General features: G+C 33.6%; 2 protein-coding genes across 4 annotated transcripts; both read right to left on the reverse strand.

Moving 5' to 3' along the window:
* Window positions 1-2631: 2631 nt before the first annotated feature.
* Window positions 2632-11817, reverse strand: LOC149775492 (uncharacterized). Of its 2 annotated transcripts, XM_089943090.1 has the most exons (4): window positions 10550-11817; window positions 8758-8837; window positions 8147-8335; window positions 2632-7005 (listed from the first exon to the last, which is right to left on the reverse strand). In XM_089943090.1, exons 2-4 carry the CDS (start codon window positions 8828-8830, stop codon window positions 5912-5914), a joined length of 1356 nt encoding a protein of 451 aa, XP_089799216.1. In that variant the 5' UTR covers window positions 8831-8837; window positions 10550-11817; the 3' UTR covers window positions 2632-5911. The 2 variants fall into 2 exon arrangements, with proteins under 2 accessions (XP_089799216.1, XP_089799215.1); XM_089943089.1 differs by lacking the exon at window positions 10550-11817 and having other exon boundaries at window positions 8758-8986.
* A 107-nt stretch (window positions 11818-11924) lies between these two features.
* On the reverse strand, window positions 11925-16132 carry LOC149775493 (uncharacterized). Of its 2 annotated transcripts, none has more exons than XM_089943092.1 (4): window positions 16041-16132; window positions 15398-15462; window positions 14357-14494; window positions 11925-13869 (listed from the first exon to the last, which is right to left on the reverse strand). In XM_089943092.1, the coding sequence occupies exons 1-4, from the start codon at window positions 16052-16054 to the stop codon at window positions 12827-12829; spliced, it is 1260 nt and encodes a 419-aa protein (XP_089799218.1). In that variant the 5' UTR covers window positions 16055-16132; the 3' UTR covers window positions 11925-12826. The 2 variants fall into 2 exon arrangements, with proteins under 2 accessions (XP_089799218.1, XP_089799219.1); XM_089943093.1 differs by lacking the exon at window positions 16041-16132 and adding an exon at window positions 15754-16011.
* Window positions 16133-16320: the final 188 nt, after the last annotated feature.

Genomic DNA, 16320 nt, shown 5'->3' on the forward strand with positions numbered 1-16320 from the left:
ATTGATGATAATTTCGTGCGCTCTTTAAGTATGTGTGACACTCGTGTTTACGAACGTTTATACGCATTATCTTGACGAGCGTGACAATATGGCAGATGACATGACTTGAATGATTTATTCGATCTCAGCGATGTGTATTTTGTCGATCCAAGTTTGCCACTGGTCATGAACATCCCATCACAAAAATTTAGACTCTGTTGATGTTGAACAGAAAAAGGAATTCCCAAAAAACTGCGCCAAATGAACAGAAGGGCTCTTTGTGGAAATAAATGAGCTAAATATAGGAATTATGTGTCACAAAAAATTTATTTGGGGTGGATTATTAATTCCAAAAGGATTTATATCTAGTTCTGTTAAGAAATTTGTGCTTGTTAAAAGTGATAAAACAATCACTATTTTTAATAAAAAGTTCTGAGAACACAGTGCATAAACATGTTTACATCGTTGTTTTCTTTTTTAAATCAACATTTCTCTCTCTCTCTCTGTCTCTCTTTCTCTCTCTCTCTCTCTCTCTCTCTCTCTCGTTGACAAATTTGCTGACAATTATGTATTAGTATGGTAACCCTTGACCCAGAATCACTCGTACCCCGTTGCACCATACAATGCATTTAGATAGCAGCTAATTTTGGCCAATATCCTGCTAGAATGACAGGAGAGCTTTAACCATTAAGTGTGGTACTTAATCAGACAAATAAAGACACACCATTGGTTGAATAATTAGATTATGTTCTAATTTCAGTGTATAGCAGTCTATCACACGTATTTAATTCGTGCGATACATATTGTCAAAGTAAATATTCCGTAACTCTTTACATTAGTACATGAAATATTATTATTAGTAGTAGTTGTAGTAGTAGTCGTAGTAGTAGTAGTAGCAGTAGTTTAGCAGATGTCCAGTATCCTGCTACATATGTTATGGCATGATTCATGTTAGACCTCAAATCATATCTTTATTGGGATGCAATTTTCTTAGAACATTTTGTAGAAGGCGTTGAAGTTTCGTCATATATGGTTTCCGGACTTCGTCACCAGCCCAAAAGTTAGGTCGAAACAAGATGTCTGCCCTCTGCTTGAAAGAAATTGTCATTCTTTCTTTGGCTTTTTATAATAGAATTATGTTTGTCTGACAGCAGCGCATAAAAGTTATGCAGTTTACCCGTTCTAATTCCTTTGTCAACTATTTCTTAATTCTTTATTACACTTTTGAGCATTTATGTGTGGATTCCACATCATTCAAACATATTGGAGTCCTGATTTACTCTTGGCATTTGTGTATTTGATTTGTTGAGGTAAGTTGTTCCTTCTCCTCTCAAAAACTTTGTATAGCTCGAAATGTTAGGAAGCTGTTTTGTATTTACGCGTTATCAATTATACGACTTACGCCGTCATCAATATTATTCATATCGAAATGATATGAAATCTAAATTATGTGTTTTTATAGATCTATTTATCTGTACACTGCGTGCAAGTATGTAAGGATGGATGGTTGGATGGATGCGCGGATGTTTTCAATTTATTAAAACCAGCTTCCTTAAAGTCCTCATTTTCATTTAACCTCATGTCACAAATTCCAAATGGTTAAAACACTAAACATTTAAAGGCATGGTTAGTATTCACCTGATAAAGAGAGGATGTTTGGGGGATATAGAGCAGAGTAATGGGGAATCGTGTAAAGATGCTAATTATACTTTTGTTTTACAACAATGCTTTAATAATAAAAAATATAAAGATTATTAAAGCCACTAAGCCACAAATTGTGTAAGGATATTAAAATTTAACAATTCGAATAGCTAAATATATCTTCAAGATGGTGTTATAACCATTCTGTCTCATATACATACGTGCATAAATATCATAATGTAATTACCTTCAAACCACCCCGTAACCACAGTTTACCTTTCCTACTGCCTTCCTGTTTGATTATAACTGAACATACAGTAGGACATTAATTTTCAAACGACAAGTTCAGAAAGTGAAAATGTAAGAGTGCACAATGTCACTAATGGAATGTAAAGCCACACAATTTCACAAGGACTACGCGACTACAAAAGTTAGTACTGGTATTTCGATCAAATTCGACTACATTTTAATTAATGTGAACAAAACCAAGAACAATAAGTCTTCTAGGAAATATAGTGAACTTTTGAAACTGGGCCGAAATTGATCCATATAGTACAGTCGGGTTTACCTTCTCTTTGGTTCCGAAAAATAGTAAAGTGCCCTACTAATCTGTTCATAGAGTTTAATTGCATTTGTGTATATTTCTCGACAGTTAGATTTTGACATTTATTATTTTTAAGCAAGCTGCTTTGTCCAGATTTCATTGTGAACGAAGTATTTTTATTTGTGGAATGAGACGTTTTTAACACCATAAGGCAGAGTAACTTCAATGCACCTAGATTATACGATTTGGAGAAATATCGATGTTAGACACACTATGCTTGTATATGACATTTGTGGCTCTCAACTATCTGCCTGACTGTCTGTCTGTCTCATTTCATCTGGTGCATGGGTACGTATATGCATGGATGAATGTGTGTTCGCATACGTATATTACATAAACATACTTCTGGTTAAAAACGAGTATATAATAGTGCTAAGATTGATTGATAAAGACAACAAATGTGAATATTTGTGAGTATCTATTTTGTATTGACTTCAAGAGCATGTTCATACAAACAGTCTCTTTTTTTATATCAAACTGTCTGCAATTTTACATCCGATCACGTGAATCAATATTGATTTAAAAGGCGAACCAAAGTAATAGGACAGAATCTGTAAAATAATTGGATCTTTTAAACGCACATATCTGGTGCAAGAAAAGTTAAACAAAATTAAACTAATTTTAAGAAGGCTGCTCCAGATGAATTTGCTTGTGGCTATCATAAATGTTGTCTGAAGACCCCAGGATATCTGAATATTGTACAATATTTACAACCAAATATGAATAAATATTCCATCTGCATTAATTACACTCCTTTATCTTTATGATAGCTAATGTAATGGTTGTTTTTAAGTTCCTCTGAATACATTAATATGCTGTGTTCCATTTGTTTTAAAACACATTTCTGGTTTTAAATATTCAGCATTACAGATCAGCTGACTTTTATCATAATTTTCTTACCGAACTCGTGTTATAACTTTCTTAACTCGTGTTATAAACGAAAAATTGGCCTTGAGAAAATAGCTGAAAAAGAAGGATATATCAATGTATGAAAAATGCAAACTGTTGAGATGGTTTTCGTTAAAGTTTTGCAGCCAAAAATGTGCAATACATGTTTAAAATAAGATAGCAAAGTGAGATAGTCATGCAAATGTATCTGAAATTATGGATAATGAATCTATATTATCTGGTATAATATGAAAACGGGAAATGTATTTAATGTCATTATTTGATATCATTTAAGTATGGACAGTAAATATTATTTCATTATCCAATATAATGCAAATATGGACACCGAATCTAATTATCTGATGTAGTGTCTATAATTATTCTCCTAGTATGAACAAAAGATGTTTGACATATATAATTGATTCGTTGGTTTAACCATAATGATCTGTAAAACAGCTAAGATTCCTTCCTTTGTTGACTTTATGTTTCGCTAACCAAGCGTAAAACATTGCGCAATTCTGAACAATCCGGAACTGGAAATGTTTTGTTGGCATGCGTATTGGAGTTAAGGGAGGTAATTGTAAGCGTTAAGATCAGTAACTCCGTTGCAGCCGTGAAACTCTCTATTACTAGATGTTACTTTATCAGGTTCGAATAAACAACCCAGTGATATTAAATGATTACTCACATAGGTATAATATGTTTCTTTGGGTGGCACAAGATAGTTTCGTAAATTGACCCATCATATTTCTTACCGTAAGGCTATGATACTTTTTCAGATAGTGTTGTTTATTAATTAAAGGTATTGATAAATTTGTAGACTGGGTGTTTTGGGCTTCTGTTCTTCAAGTTACTTCCCAGAATGTAGACAGTTAAATACCAAAAGTTGGGTAGAAAGAAGAGTGCGTCTCCCAAAACAGGAGATATCTGGCTTCAAGGCAAGTAAAATATCTATTACAAATTGTCCCGGATAACAACCGTTTTGAACTGCATGAAGTTGTTTAGTGCATAATGTTTTTCTTCTTTAGAATTATAACCTAGGGAAAGAGCTTGCACTGCGTAGTGAGCATTATGTGGTGTCAGAAATTACCCTCGGACGTTAAAAATGCAGATATATTTGGGGGGTTGAGGAGCATAAATTTTTTCTATGAACTGCCATTGACATGTGAAATCAAAGGAATAAGATTCGTATTTATTGTTTTCATTATATGTATTCAAGACTATGGACCATTTTGACTTCACTTGTAAATTGTATTGTTTAAGAATTTGTATGTTAGGAAGGTGCATGTGAAATTCAGTTGTGTATAACAATTTCCTTCGAACCCTTGTGGATAGCCACTATTTAGTTTTGAAAAGAAGGGTTGGTCTGCCCAGGCAATAGAAGGTAGATAATGGCATATTGAAAATATAACTCATGAAGACTTTAACAGTCATCAGATACGAAGAAGGTTTAATTTAAAAGACATTTCTCTTCACGCAAATGACTTTTCACAATAAACGTTTCTGAACCTATATATTTCTTGTTTTCAATACCTCGTGAACACTGACCACTCAAGGATGCTAGCTTCAATGGGTAAATAAATAAACGGTAAAAATATTTAATTTCATTAATGAATATATACATATTTTACAAAATAATCGCTTGGCTGCCCAATTGACTGCAAATGTGTTAAATGGCAGAACATATCAACATATAAAATTTAGTCCTTTTCATTCCTTATAAATGTTACACATGCTAGAAGGCTAAGGGAGATAGCTTTTGTCGATCTAAGTATCTCCAAAGTCACTCAGTTTTTGGTTCCCCCACATAGCAGTAATGCGCATGTTCTAGTGTATCATTAGACATTGACAGAATGCAGCCAGGTAAAAGATTCCAGTTATTGTAATAATACTCAAGTATAATTCGTTACGTTCGTTAAAATCCGCATTGACCTCATGGTCTGCGGAATCCGCCTTGACCTCATGGTCTGCGAAGTCTACTTTTTTAAGGAAAGAAACACCTCGTTAATATGTGAGGTTCAAAACATCAAGACACATCACAGAGCTGAAGATTAGCAAAGACATTTACTCAAAAGATTCGACCAAAGTACATCCGTTTATGAACGTCTTAATTTTTCTCCAAATTTCTCCTTTACAAAATCCGTTCAATAGCGTGATGTACCGAGTGTTCAATTCGTCGTAGTAATTTCACTCATTCCTGATTATTATATTTACTAATTTTTTCGGCATTTTGGTCAAACTAATCAGATCACAAGAATAATATCATTGTTTTCTTGTTAGAATATATAAATATTTGTCTATGCAATGCGTGGTGTGTTGGCTAAATCGTTGAATAAAGTTGTTGCTGTTGTTATAGGTTTTAACATCATTTTTAGCACAGGATAGGCTATACATGGTGGTGGAGGAAAACCCCGGGAAAACCCAAAAAAGAACCAACGACCCACGTGAAGCTACCGGCAAGCTTTCCCACATACCCACAGTGGCCGAGTCCGAGACCGAGACTCGAACCCACGCAGACAGAGGTGAGATGGCAGTGATCCGTAACGGTGAGCGCTTTAAACCACTCGGCGCCCCGTTGAATAAAGAGTCGAATCGTTTACGGCTGTCGATATTACATTTACGTATGACTGTTTATTGAAACAAAGTGACTTGGACAATTTTAGTTTTGTCGTAACTTTCTCTCCATATTATGAATATTAACAATATCGGGATTGGGAAATAAATGAGAATTTAACATACATACAGTTTTATCAGTGATACCAAATGGCAATATGTCTTTCTTATTTGCTAATTTGTTCCTCATTTTACTGGTCCAGTTAAATGATTTCTATTCAGGCCACCCTTTATCATATTGTTCGTTCCGCTTATTGTTTCCAACATCGGGAGCTTAAAGTGTGCGAAATTTATACCTTGTAATTCACTTGGTGTTCCTTTAAACTTTTTTATGACCGGTTTAAATGATTGCAATATTTCTACAGCTGAATTTTCAATTTGCCTTGGATCCTCTGCGAGTTTTTTTGCTGGTGTCTCTGTTGTAGATTGGATAATGGAATTCGGTGTGATTGTTTTTAAATTATGTTCTTTTAGTAGTCCTTGGCTTTCGTTAGTTGTCTGTGGTGTGCTTGATTTATACCTGTCAGCAGCAATATCACCTACAGAGCTAGATGAGTTAATTTCGTTGATATAAACAGTGCTTGTGGACGAAACGTGGGATTCTAAGCTAAAATGTTTGGTATTTTGGTCAAGGGACGGATCTGTGGTAGTTTGAAATATAGAATTGGAAGGTACATGGCTAAAAGACGTAGATACTACACTACTCTGATCATGCCTTGTGGTTGAAATTTGGACATCTAAATCTTGGTTAGAATTGCTATATGCCGTAGTCAAGTTTTCTCTCCCAGAAGTTGTGGTCGATTTCGTTGAGGTAATGTCTGACGTTGCCTCTTCTGGCTCTCTTTTTGTCGTCTGATCAGTTATCTCATTAACTAAAACTTTAGAGGTTCCATTTTTACTTATATGCAATTCGCTTTCTGACGAATTTGGCATGTTTGTTACATTTCTACTTGTAGATTCATTTGCAGATGAATCTAAGCTTATTGTCTTATTTCCACTTTTCTCTGTTCCATTCCCTGACGATCGTGTGGAGCTCTTTCCTTGATCGAGAAGTCTGGCAAGAGGATCGAAATCTAAAATTTTTGGACCAACTGGACGTTGTGGCCTGGGAGAAGTTCTGGGGGATTGTGTTGTTCTTTGAACGGGACGAGGCTGCCTTACACCAATACCTATGGATCTCAACAGCTGCCTCAAAAGCGTTTCACTACTAACGCTCCCCCTACCGCTGCTTGATTCTCCCGGTCTTGGAAGACTTGGATCGTCTGATATATCTGTAATTCCTGTAAAATAACATGTATATAGCATGGTTCCCAATCGTCCCTTAATGCACTACACAGAATATCATTTTACCAGGTTCAGTTCTATTCTTATTGAAAATTACAAAGAAAAAAAGCACGAAATCAGAAACCAATAGCAGTTCATGAAACTGAAGGCATACAGATATAATGACCTTAATGCTTGTGACGTTCAATTTCCGATCAATATCCAACGTGAAAGAAATTTAGCCGTAAACTCTTTCGGAATTTATTTGAAGTATATTTATTAAAAGATTTATTTTTTCCAAAACATGTATTGGCTATTACCAATACAAACTCAACATAGTATTGCGATTTCACCTCCAGTGAAACTGACTTCTGATCTGTTGACTATTCTCAGCAGGGACAAATCTTCAGGCGTAATTCAGCTATGAAGATTACACAAAGTGCATATGGGAAACTTGAAGAAAATGGACTTGCCAATTTGGAACCCATATTGAGAAATTTAATTTACCCTATGAACCTTAACCTTTGATTCATGATCGTGAGAAACAAGAGGGAGGCCCATCTGCCCAAATATAGTTGATCTCTAATGTTTGATGAAAACTAAGACAAGGAAACGTAATAGTGTACAGAAAGTAAAATCGTATGTACAACTCCATTGACCTTGACCTAGTTGAAACCATAGGTATAGGTGCCTGCCTTTACCCATAGGTAAGGAGCAAAAAATGAGTGGGAGAAAACTACTTTATCTGGGGTATATATATATATATATATATATATATATATATATATATATATATATATATATATATATATATATATATATATGAAGCAAAAACTATCTTCCGATAAAAGGAAAACCAATTTATAAAATATAATGTATAGATTCGTCATTGCTACCTTGAGCATTTAGTTTCTAAGTGGTTGGCCTGGAACTTTAAGTAATAACAAGAACTTTAAATAATGTATTTTTACTATAATGAGTCTGCTCGAAAACGTAGCTTCTAAAAGGATACTGGGCGTGGATAAAGTGCCATCTTGAGCAACTTATTTGCTGCCATTCCACTCATCTCCCACATGAAACTTACTCAAAATTCCACGTGTTCCCAAACTAATATATATTAATTATTCTGACTGCAGTAAGTGGTTATACTATATTTACCTGTATTAGCAGGAAACTGTGTAGTATCACGTGACGGAGTATCGTTGAAGTTCACAGGGCGAAGATCAGAGGCTTCTCCAAGGATTAAGCTTGGGTCCCAAGGGGGTGGAGGGGGAGTGGTATTGTCCGCTTGCCGTTTGTCACGTGCTAACAATAAATGCTCATCGTTGTTCTTATATAATTGGAAACCTTGAAATGAAATCATAACGATATAAAAAAGATCCATCGCATGCAAATCTAATAAACAAAGATTGTTTTATCATATTACTGACGACAAAAAATATCCACATTCTCACAATTATGTACACTACAAAAGATTAAACTTTCTGTTATTAAAGTTTAAATATCGTCATACTGTGCATTTTTTTCCTCTAACATTATTTATTTACCGTAAGATACATACGTGATCAGAATCTTAGGAACGCTTGAGTCTTATGTATTTCGGAAACATTTCCTGGGCATTAATTATCACTTATTTTATTAGCTATATTCAGGTATTATTGAAACTCGTTGTATTTACAAATATTGAATACTCAAAGTTATTTAGATGTTCAGTAAATCTATATTTTCATTATGCGTTGTAGTCACTTCCAGTATCAGTCTGAACCAACCTTTCATGAAGAGAAGAAAGAAAATGAACACTAAGGCTGCCTTTAGAAACGTTTGAATCCCTCTAAATTCCATTGTGTTTCTGAAAGAATATAAACTCTGTTTATCAATAATGAATTTCCACACATTAAGCATTAGTGACCTATACAAATAATGATTAAACAGTATTAATAATCACCGTTTTCTAAATGAATGTAATATGGTACACAATTTTATCGCAAACCTTTCTGCTTTCTGTTCTCTCGTCCCTTCACATGCATAACGGACAAACTATACGGAAATATGGAGCGAGAGAGAAAAAGAACTTGGGCTGGATCAAAACCTTGAAATTGAACTTACACCGAATAACCTACAAGAATATGGTTCGTCGGAACGGTATGTGTGCACCTTCCTTGGGATTTATTTATAGTGTTTATAGTGTTTATATAATTAATGATATAAAGTTTGCAAATCCTGTCGACATTAATCGGTACATTTCTCGGTTACATGCTGTGATGCATTTTTGTGTGTGTTCTTGTAGATTTTAAACCATTATAATGTTCTAAAAATCGATTATAATTAATTCAATATGAAAATGGTCTAAGACCTCTCTCTCTCTCGCGCGCGCGATCTAAAATCGTAGATACAGGCGAAAACCTATCAAAAGACGTGCGTAGAGGACTTTTCGCTTGTGTCATCCCACGATGTATTTGGACTTATGAATGGTGCTAAACGTTAAGTCAAACCGACCAAAGGCTATGAGAGAGAGAGAGAGAGAGAGAGAGAGAGAGAGTATTGCTATTAAAATAGAATAATGACTTAGACCAACTGTTACTATATTAAAATATTTTAATTACCTCTTGTTGGTTCGGCATTTCGCTTAGTTTATATTCCACATTGATTTCTACGCGCCGGAACTTGAATAGCTGAACGTTCGTGTGAATGATGTGGTTAGCCATGTTCTAGTGCCCTATTTTCTTCATTGAAATCATCTTTCATGTTTAAATTATAAGTGTCTATTAAATTGATTTAATCAATGTGAAGAAAAATAGAAACTCAAAAAGAAAGCAATCAACTTGTCAGTATGCAAAGGTGATTATGAATATCCATAAAAGGTATAGAACTAAATTATGCTGAGGGAACCACTCGGCGGGGATGTGAGGAATTAATTCACTCGATCAACACACAGTTGCCTCTTGTAAATCTTAACTACGTTCAAAGGGCAACATATGTATTTGTATGTGATATATATATATATATATATATATATATATATATATATATATATATATATATATATATATAGTATGTACGCTGTATCAATGATATACCACATACATTTTTCATTGAAAGGAAATTCGGCAAGCCTCGTTTATATATAATAAAACCTTTCAAAAAGAATATCCTGACAAACAACAATTTTGTCAAAAGTTAAGGTAAAGGATGGGAATGCTCATTTACGATGCAAACTGTGTGTTACATAATGAACAGAGGTTTACGTTGTTATCGGCATTGTCAGTGACATTTTCCTGTATGAGCGGTACCAACAGTCGATGAGGTCATACGCAAGCTTTAGCTTCATTATTAAGACTGAAAATAACTCATCCATGAACGACCGTTTAAATACAAATATATTGAACTATTACATCATCTCATCCATATACGTTCTATCTTATTAGTTGAAATTAAACTACTTACAATCAGTGTCGTTTACAAGCCACGTGATACCAGTAGTATCTATAAATAAATAATTTCCAATTTATATATCGTATTACTAGAAGTTTTTCCTGGTCCGAGGTTTTCTAAAGAACTTACCTTCGAACAGAATCTAAACACCTTATGGAGACAAACCTGTTGATGATTGAGAATCTTGTGAAAAAAGTGGGGGAAGTGTTGTTTCCAAAGTAACAATGAACAATCAAATTTAATTCTGTTGGTCAAAAAGGCATAACATTTTATTGATTGCTTCCGTGCGTTAAGATGAGTGCATCACAGTTTATCATGTTGATTGATCGAACGGCTGATCTGATCAAAGCCAGTCAGTACAAGATTTTTTTATGCTAAAAGGATGAAAGGAAATTGCGGAAACCACATACAATACCAGATGACAATGTCACGTTTTGTACCGACTTGCATGAAAACTATTGAAATTAAACAACAATAAATAGGTGCTATGATTTATTTATCTATCAGAGATAGAGTGATGGTATTGTTTTAAACCGATAAAAGCAGACAACCCAGCTGGCTTTTAAAAAAATAGCAGATACTTTTTATCCCACAGAATCATTTAAAAATGAGAAACGAATACAAATGTATAATATTACCTAATTCTATACTATACTGGATGAAAAATGATGTATTCATTTATGACATGCAAATGATATTGGTACCATATGATACTTAGAAAATAAGACAATTATTAAATAAATGGCTACCGCTTTAGCCCCTCCCTTGTTTTCAAGCTATTGGCATGCTGTAGGTGAGGAAGACGCGACACAATATTTGACTTTCATAAATGAGTCATTGCCTTTCAGATATTTAAATTCGCAAAGTTTGCACTTGTATCATTTCTTATAAATTTTATGGAAATAGACATGGACAGATATTATAGAGTCTCAAGGGCGTCTTTTCTTCTTTTGAATGTTAGCTCAAACATTTCAGTAATGACACGCATGTATGTATGTATGTATGTATGTATGTGTGTATGTATGTATGTATGTGTGTGGGTGGGTGTGAATGTATGTATGTATGTATGTACGTACATGTGTGTGTGTGCGTGTGTGTGTGTGTGGATGGATGGTTGTATGTATGCACAAAAGAAAACAAACAATCAATACAGTGATAGATGAAAATGTGTGTCATTATTTGTTAGCAAATGAAAGATAAGGCAGACTAGGCTAGACAAAAAGAGACAAAGAAGTACACTTTGAAGTTCTGACTTCTTCGTAGATCACTGGTGTCTTATTAGGAAGTTTCAAACATTATAACGTCGTTTCATTATGCATTCAAATATATGTGTTTCTGTAAGTGTTCATGACCTAAATTAGACGCTATACGTATATATATATATATATATATATATATATATATATATATATATATATATATATATATATATATATATATATATATATAATTATATTGTGTCTGTCTTGTAATGAGTGCATCTTAGACCTTACAAGGACCGAAGAAATGGAACGTTAACTTTTATTAAGCAAAAGAAAATCAAACATTAGTTTCATAATAATGAGATCATAACTTTTTTAACAATCGTGTTACAAATTATAACAATAATTCGTTAAATCTGCATAGTAATTAATTAATACGTATAAGACCTATCTCTAGGATTATTAATTCAAGAATCAGTAAAGATATTACCATTGAGGTGAATAATTTAATATTTAAAATGTTGATCGATAGCAACAAAGAATAAAAGACCAGAACAGAAGTATATTATTTGTAATTCAAGTTATTGTGATTTATATATTTAATATACCAGTGCATAATATTCTGAATTAGTTGTTTACTTAAAATTAAAATCTACTCATCGTCATATCAGACATAGAAATGATGACTTGCCAAAATTTATGGTCAACTCAGATCCTTCAATTTCCTTTCAGGTAAATACTAAGTTATACAAGTAATTAGAAAAAAATATGATATTGCCTGCGCATAGGGTTACAGATTTCTAAATGACTTTCATTCTCTTAAACAAGCAATTATGTAAAAATAATATAAAATACTGAAGTTAAATATTGAACAAATTGATCGTTCGTCATCATTAGAGAAATATTAGTAAGTACAATTCAAGTGTTTACATTTGTTCCAGGACAGACATTGTAGCACAAGTAGTTGAGATGGCAACAGCGATTGTTCCAATATTAAAATTAAGACAAAAAGAACAAAAATTCAGATATTTAAGACAATGCTGTGAAACGAATATCACTCTGTTATTTTCACACTAAAGTGTTTTCTGTTTACTGTATTACGTTCTCCAGAAAATACTACTCTTTATGCATTTTAATGATATTATCATCTGCACCGAGTTTTCTTCTTGGACTGCTTCTTTATGGATATTCTGTCGATTTTGCCTCAGTTTTTTTTTCTATTAGGTGTCTTTGGATTTCTTTTTAAAGCCACCTTTGAAGGGCGCTGTTTACGGGCTGATTGCACAGATTTTGCCTGATTGGTTTTCAATTCCTCAATTTTGTTATTGATTATGTAGAGCCGTGTTTGTTGACTATGTATCTGATTCTCTAAATTCTTAATTCTCGTGTCGAAAATATTCTGCTTTTTCTCATTTACACGCGTCTGTGAAGACGTGAGATTGGTATTGTCATGATTGTTTACGGTCGGTTTTTTCCAACAGCCTTGCTTTTGTCCGTTCCTTAAGCAAACTAAGTTTTTTACCTTTAAATTTAATTTTTGAATTCTCTTTAATGTATTAGCTCTTTGTTTAAGGAGACATTGTCGATTACATTTTGCTGGTACATCCGGCCTTAAAGCAGCTCTTGTATTAGCTGCACTTTGGACATCAGCGTTTTGTACATGTTGATCGACATCATTCATCACTGTATTTGTGACGTCAACTGTATCTGTGGCATCATCTATCTGTAATGTATCCACTGCACTCGTTACATCTTCTGTACCTGAGAGATCAATTATCGGTGTGTCCATATCCACCCCTAGATCAAAGACACCCAATATTGCAGAGTCATCTGACAGCCAGTCTGGATTATTCGCATCATCTGTAAATCCTATATTCAGTGAGCCTTGTTCGTTTTCGTTCAGAATTATCGATTCGTGACGACTTCCATGGGGATTATTAGTAACTATGTCAGAGGTCACTTCCTTTCTTTCCCCAGTGTCAGGCGAAAAAGTGTTTCCTTTACCTCCAAAAAGTTTCACCAAAGGATCAAATTCCAAGACAATGGGTGTTTTTGTTGATGCTTTGATCATTGTTGATGGCGTTTCAGTGGTCATTTGACTCACTGGTGACGCCTTTCCTCGATTTGCCAAATTTGAAGGAAGCATACTTAAAACGAATTTGGTCTTACTGCTATCGTTGAATTGCGAGCTGACACTAACCATGGAAGAGTTTGTTGGTGTCCGTGATGTTATCCACGGCAAAATATCTGAAATGTGAATATATCAGTGTGGTCCGAAATATACAATAGTTATTTTACTAAGTTTCCAGACGAAATTTAAAAATTTCATACGAATTGGTTTAAGGGCGGACAATAACACTAGTATTTTTTTTTTTATTTCAGAAGAAATATAAAGGTTGCATTAATTAATAATATTCCGCTTTCCGTATACATTATATAAATCTTTATTTAAGAAGCATTTTCTAATTTATCCACCAAACTCTTTTCATACATTTGTTTTCTTCCAATTACTTTAAGAAGTTATTAATTTACTCATTCACCCAGCGACTTAGTCTGAAATCCACATGTCCGTCTCTTTCTCCATCCGTTCATCAATTGGTCGGTAAGTCAGTCTAGTTGTCTGTCTTTCTATTGGTAGGTATACACTGTGTATATCATCAAAATATTTTTAAAAAATGTAGTCTATTGATTCATACTTGCAAATGGATTGTATACTGGAATGATTGATAATTACCTGTATTATTAGTGATATTCACGTCACGTAATTCATTAACCGCTCCCAAGACAAGGTTAGCATCCCAAGGAGGTGGTGGTGTTGTGGCTTGCCTTTTGATGCGTTCATGGCGATGACGTACCGTCTCGTGTGCAGTAGCTTGAAATTTGTTATGATTAAAAATAATCATTCTAATGGAGTATATATATATATATATATATATATATATATATATATATATATATATATATATATATATATATATATATATATGTATGTATGTAGAGAGAGAGAGAGAGAGAGAACAGTACGATTTACATGTTTAAATTTAAGTAGAATATACATCTTGGTGGCCTCTTGAAATGTTCAAAAGACAAGGAGGAAAAGGTTTATATATATATATATATATATATATATATATATATATATATATATATATATATATATATGCAAATAGATCTATCTGTATTAATCGTCGTCTAGCAAGATATTGGCAAATATCAGTGACAGAATTATTATTTTTTTTTTTTGGAAATATGTATTTTAAGCAGCTTGAGTCTGTGTGTATAATTGTGAGAGTGCAAATTAACCAAAATCCACACACACACACGCGCGTAAAAGCAAAAACATTTGGGGAAAAAACACTTCATACCGCAATTTTAGAATACAAAACCAGCATTTAACGACATTTGCTTAAATTCATCCCTGTTTGCATGAATTTCAATCACTAAATATAGTTTTAAATTAAGTAAAGCAATAGAATTCGAAAGAAATGGCAATTTTAACAATTTAATTTGTATCATAAAAATATGCACATTTGTTGGTCCCTTTGTTCGTAATCATAGCGAGGAATCTGTGAAAAAGATGCTGAAAAATCAGTAGATGGCGCCAGCATGATATTGCAAAAGAGACTAGTAGGTTTTGTTGTTGTTTTGTTATTGTTGTTGTTTTGGCTATCAGCTATTAAGTTTCCTTAACTGTAAATCTAGCTCTAGATTTTGCTTTTTGGAAAAATAGCGAAAATCCAATTGTGCTAAATTTAGGTTGGTTAATTTCACTTACCTGTATGAATAATTGTCGACATAATTAGCAATAACATCAGTAATGCCTTTTTCGATTCGATCCATCTATAAAAAAGAGAATTCAGTTGATGTTTTGCACCCAAAGCAAAATATTTTCATGGTGTCTTTGTATAATCCTTGAAAAAGACGAAACTGCATACTAATAAATTCGCCGTCAAGTATTTACCAGATAATGATAGAAAAGCTGATAATCACATAACAACTTTGTTTTTTATTGTACGTGATCAGTTAAACCCATACCTAGCTGGGTCGTGAATGGCTATCGTCTCGTTGAAGGCAGTTCTGTCATACGAGTAAGAAAAACTGCGATGTTTAAAACCAAACATATATACATACCGTAAACCTTCTAATAACAGCTGCTTCACAACTGCTCAATTTCTCCGATGTCCAAAATATCATATCCTTCTATTTCGTGCTCCTAACTGTACCGAATCTACTCCTATTCGTATTTTAATATATTCTAAGGAAATAACAGATACGCGAATAAATAATTTGTGGAACGAATGCTTTAGTAAACTCCTCGAAAATAATAGTAAGATAATAATTGTCGGTTTACAGTGCAAGACGGATCCTTTAAACATTTATAATCTGCTGAACACATTCAGAGAAAGAAATGATATTACCTAGTCTTAAACATTTTTAAATCGGGCCTGCTGGCTGGGTAACGGTTAATGAGTGCATCATATGCAATTATTTAAGCAGTTTAAATATCTCAATGTGTTATATCATTGGTGAATATTAACTGCGTCATATATTATTAAGCAGGATATATATCATCGTCAGACACCAACCTTGGTTAACTGCGATTCGATGGTTCATAATTTTTTCAGGTTGGTTTTAATTTTAGTGACATTTCGTTGCATAATGTTTCAGTTATGTAACCTTACAAATCTGCATAGTAAA

This window comes from Sinohyriopsis cumingii, chromosome 19 (genome assembly GCF_028554795.1).
Source record: "Sinohyriopsis cumingii isolate HCF-2022 chromosome 19, ASM2855479v2, whole genome shotgun sequence".
NCBI classification, from domain to species: domain Eukaryota; kingdom Metazoa; phylum Mollusca; class Bivalvia; order Unionida; family Unionidae; genus Sinohyriopsis; species Sinohyriopsis cumingii.

Bases quoted from the DNA above. Each gene is read 5' to 3' on its own strand.
- LOC149775492 (XM_089943089.1), bottom strand. From the start codon at position 8,890: ATGCTTAATGTGTGGAAATTCATTATTGATAAACAGAGTTTATATTCT. The intron at 8,336-8,757 runs GTTGGTTCAGAC...TTTCATTTCAAG, and splicing joins CTTTCTTCTCTTCATGAAAG to GTTTCCAATTATATAAGAAC. The intron at 7,006-8,146 runs GTAAATATAGTA...GTTATTTTACAG, and splicing joins ACAGTTTCCTGCTAATACAG to GAATTACAGATATATCAGAC.
- LOC149775493 (XM_089943092.1), bottom strand. The intron at 14,495-15,397 runs GTAAGTGAAATT...ACAAATTTCAAG, and splicing joins GTCGACAATTATTCATACAG to CTACTGCACACGAGACGGTA. The intron at 13,870-14,356 runs GTAATTATCAAT...TTCACATTTCAG, and splicing joins GAATATCACTAATAATACAG to ATATTTTGCCGTGGATAACA.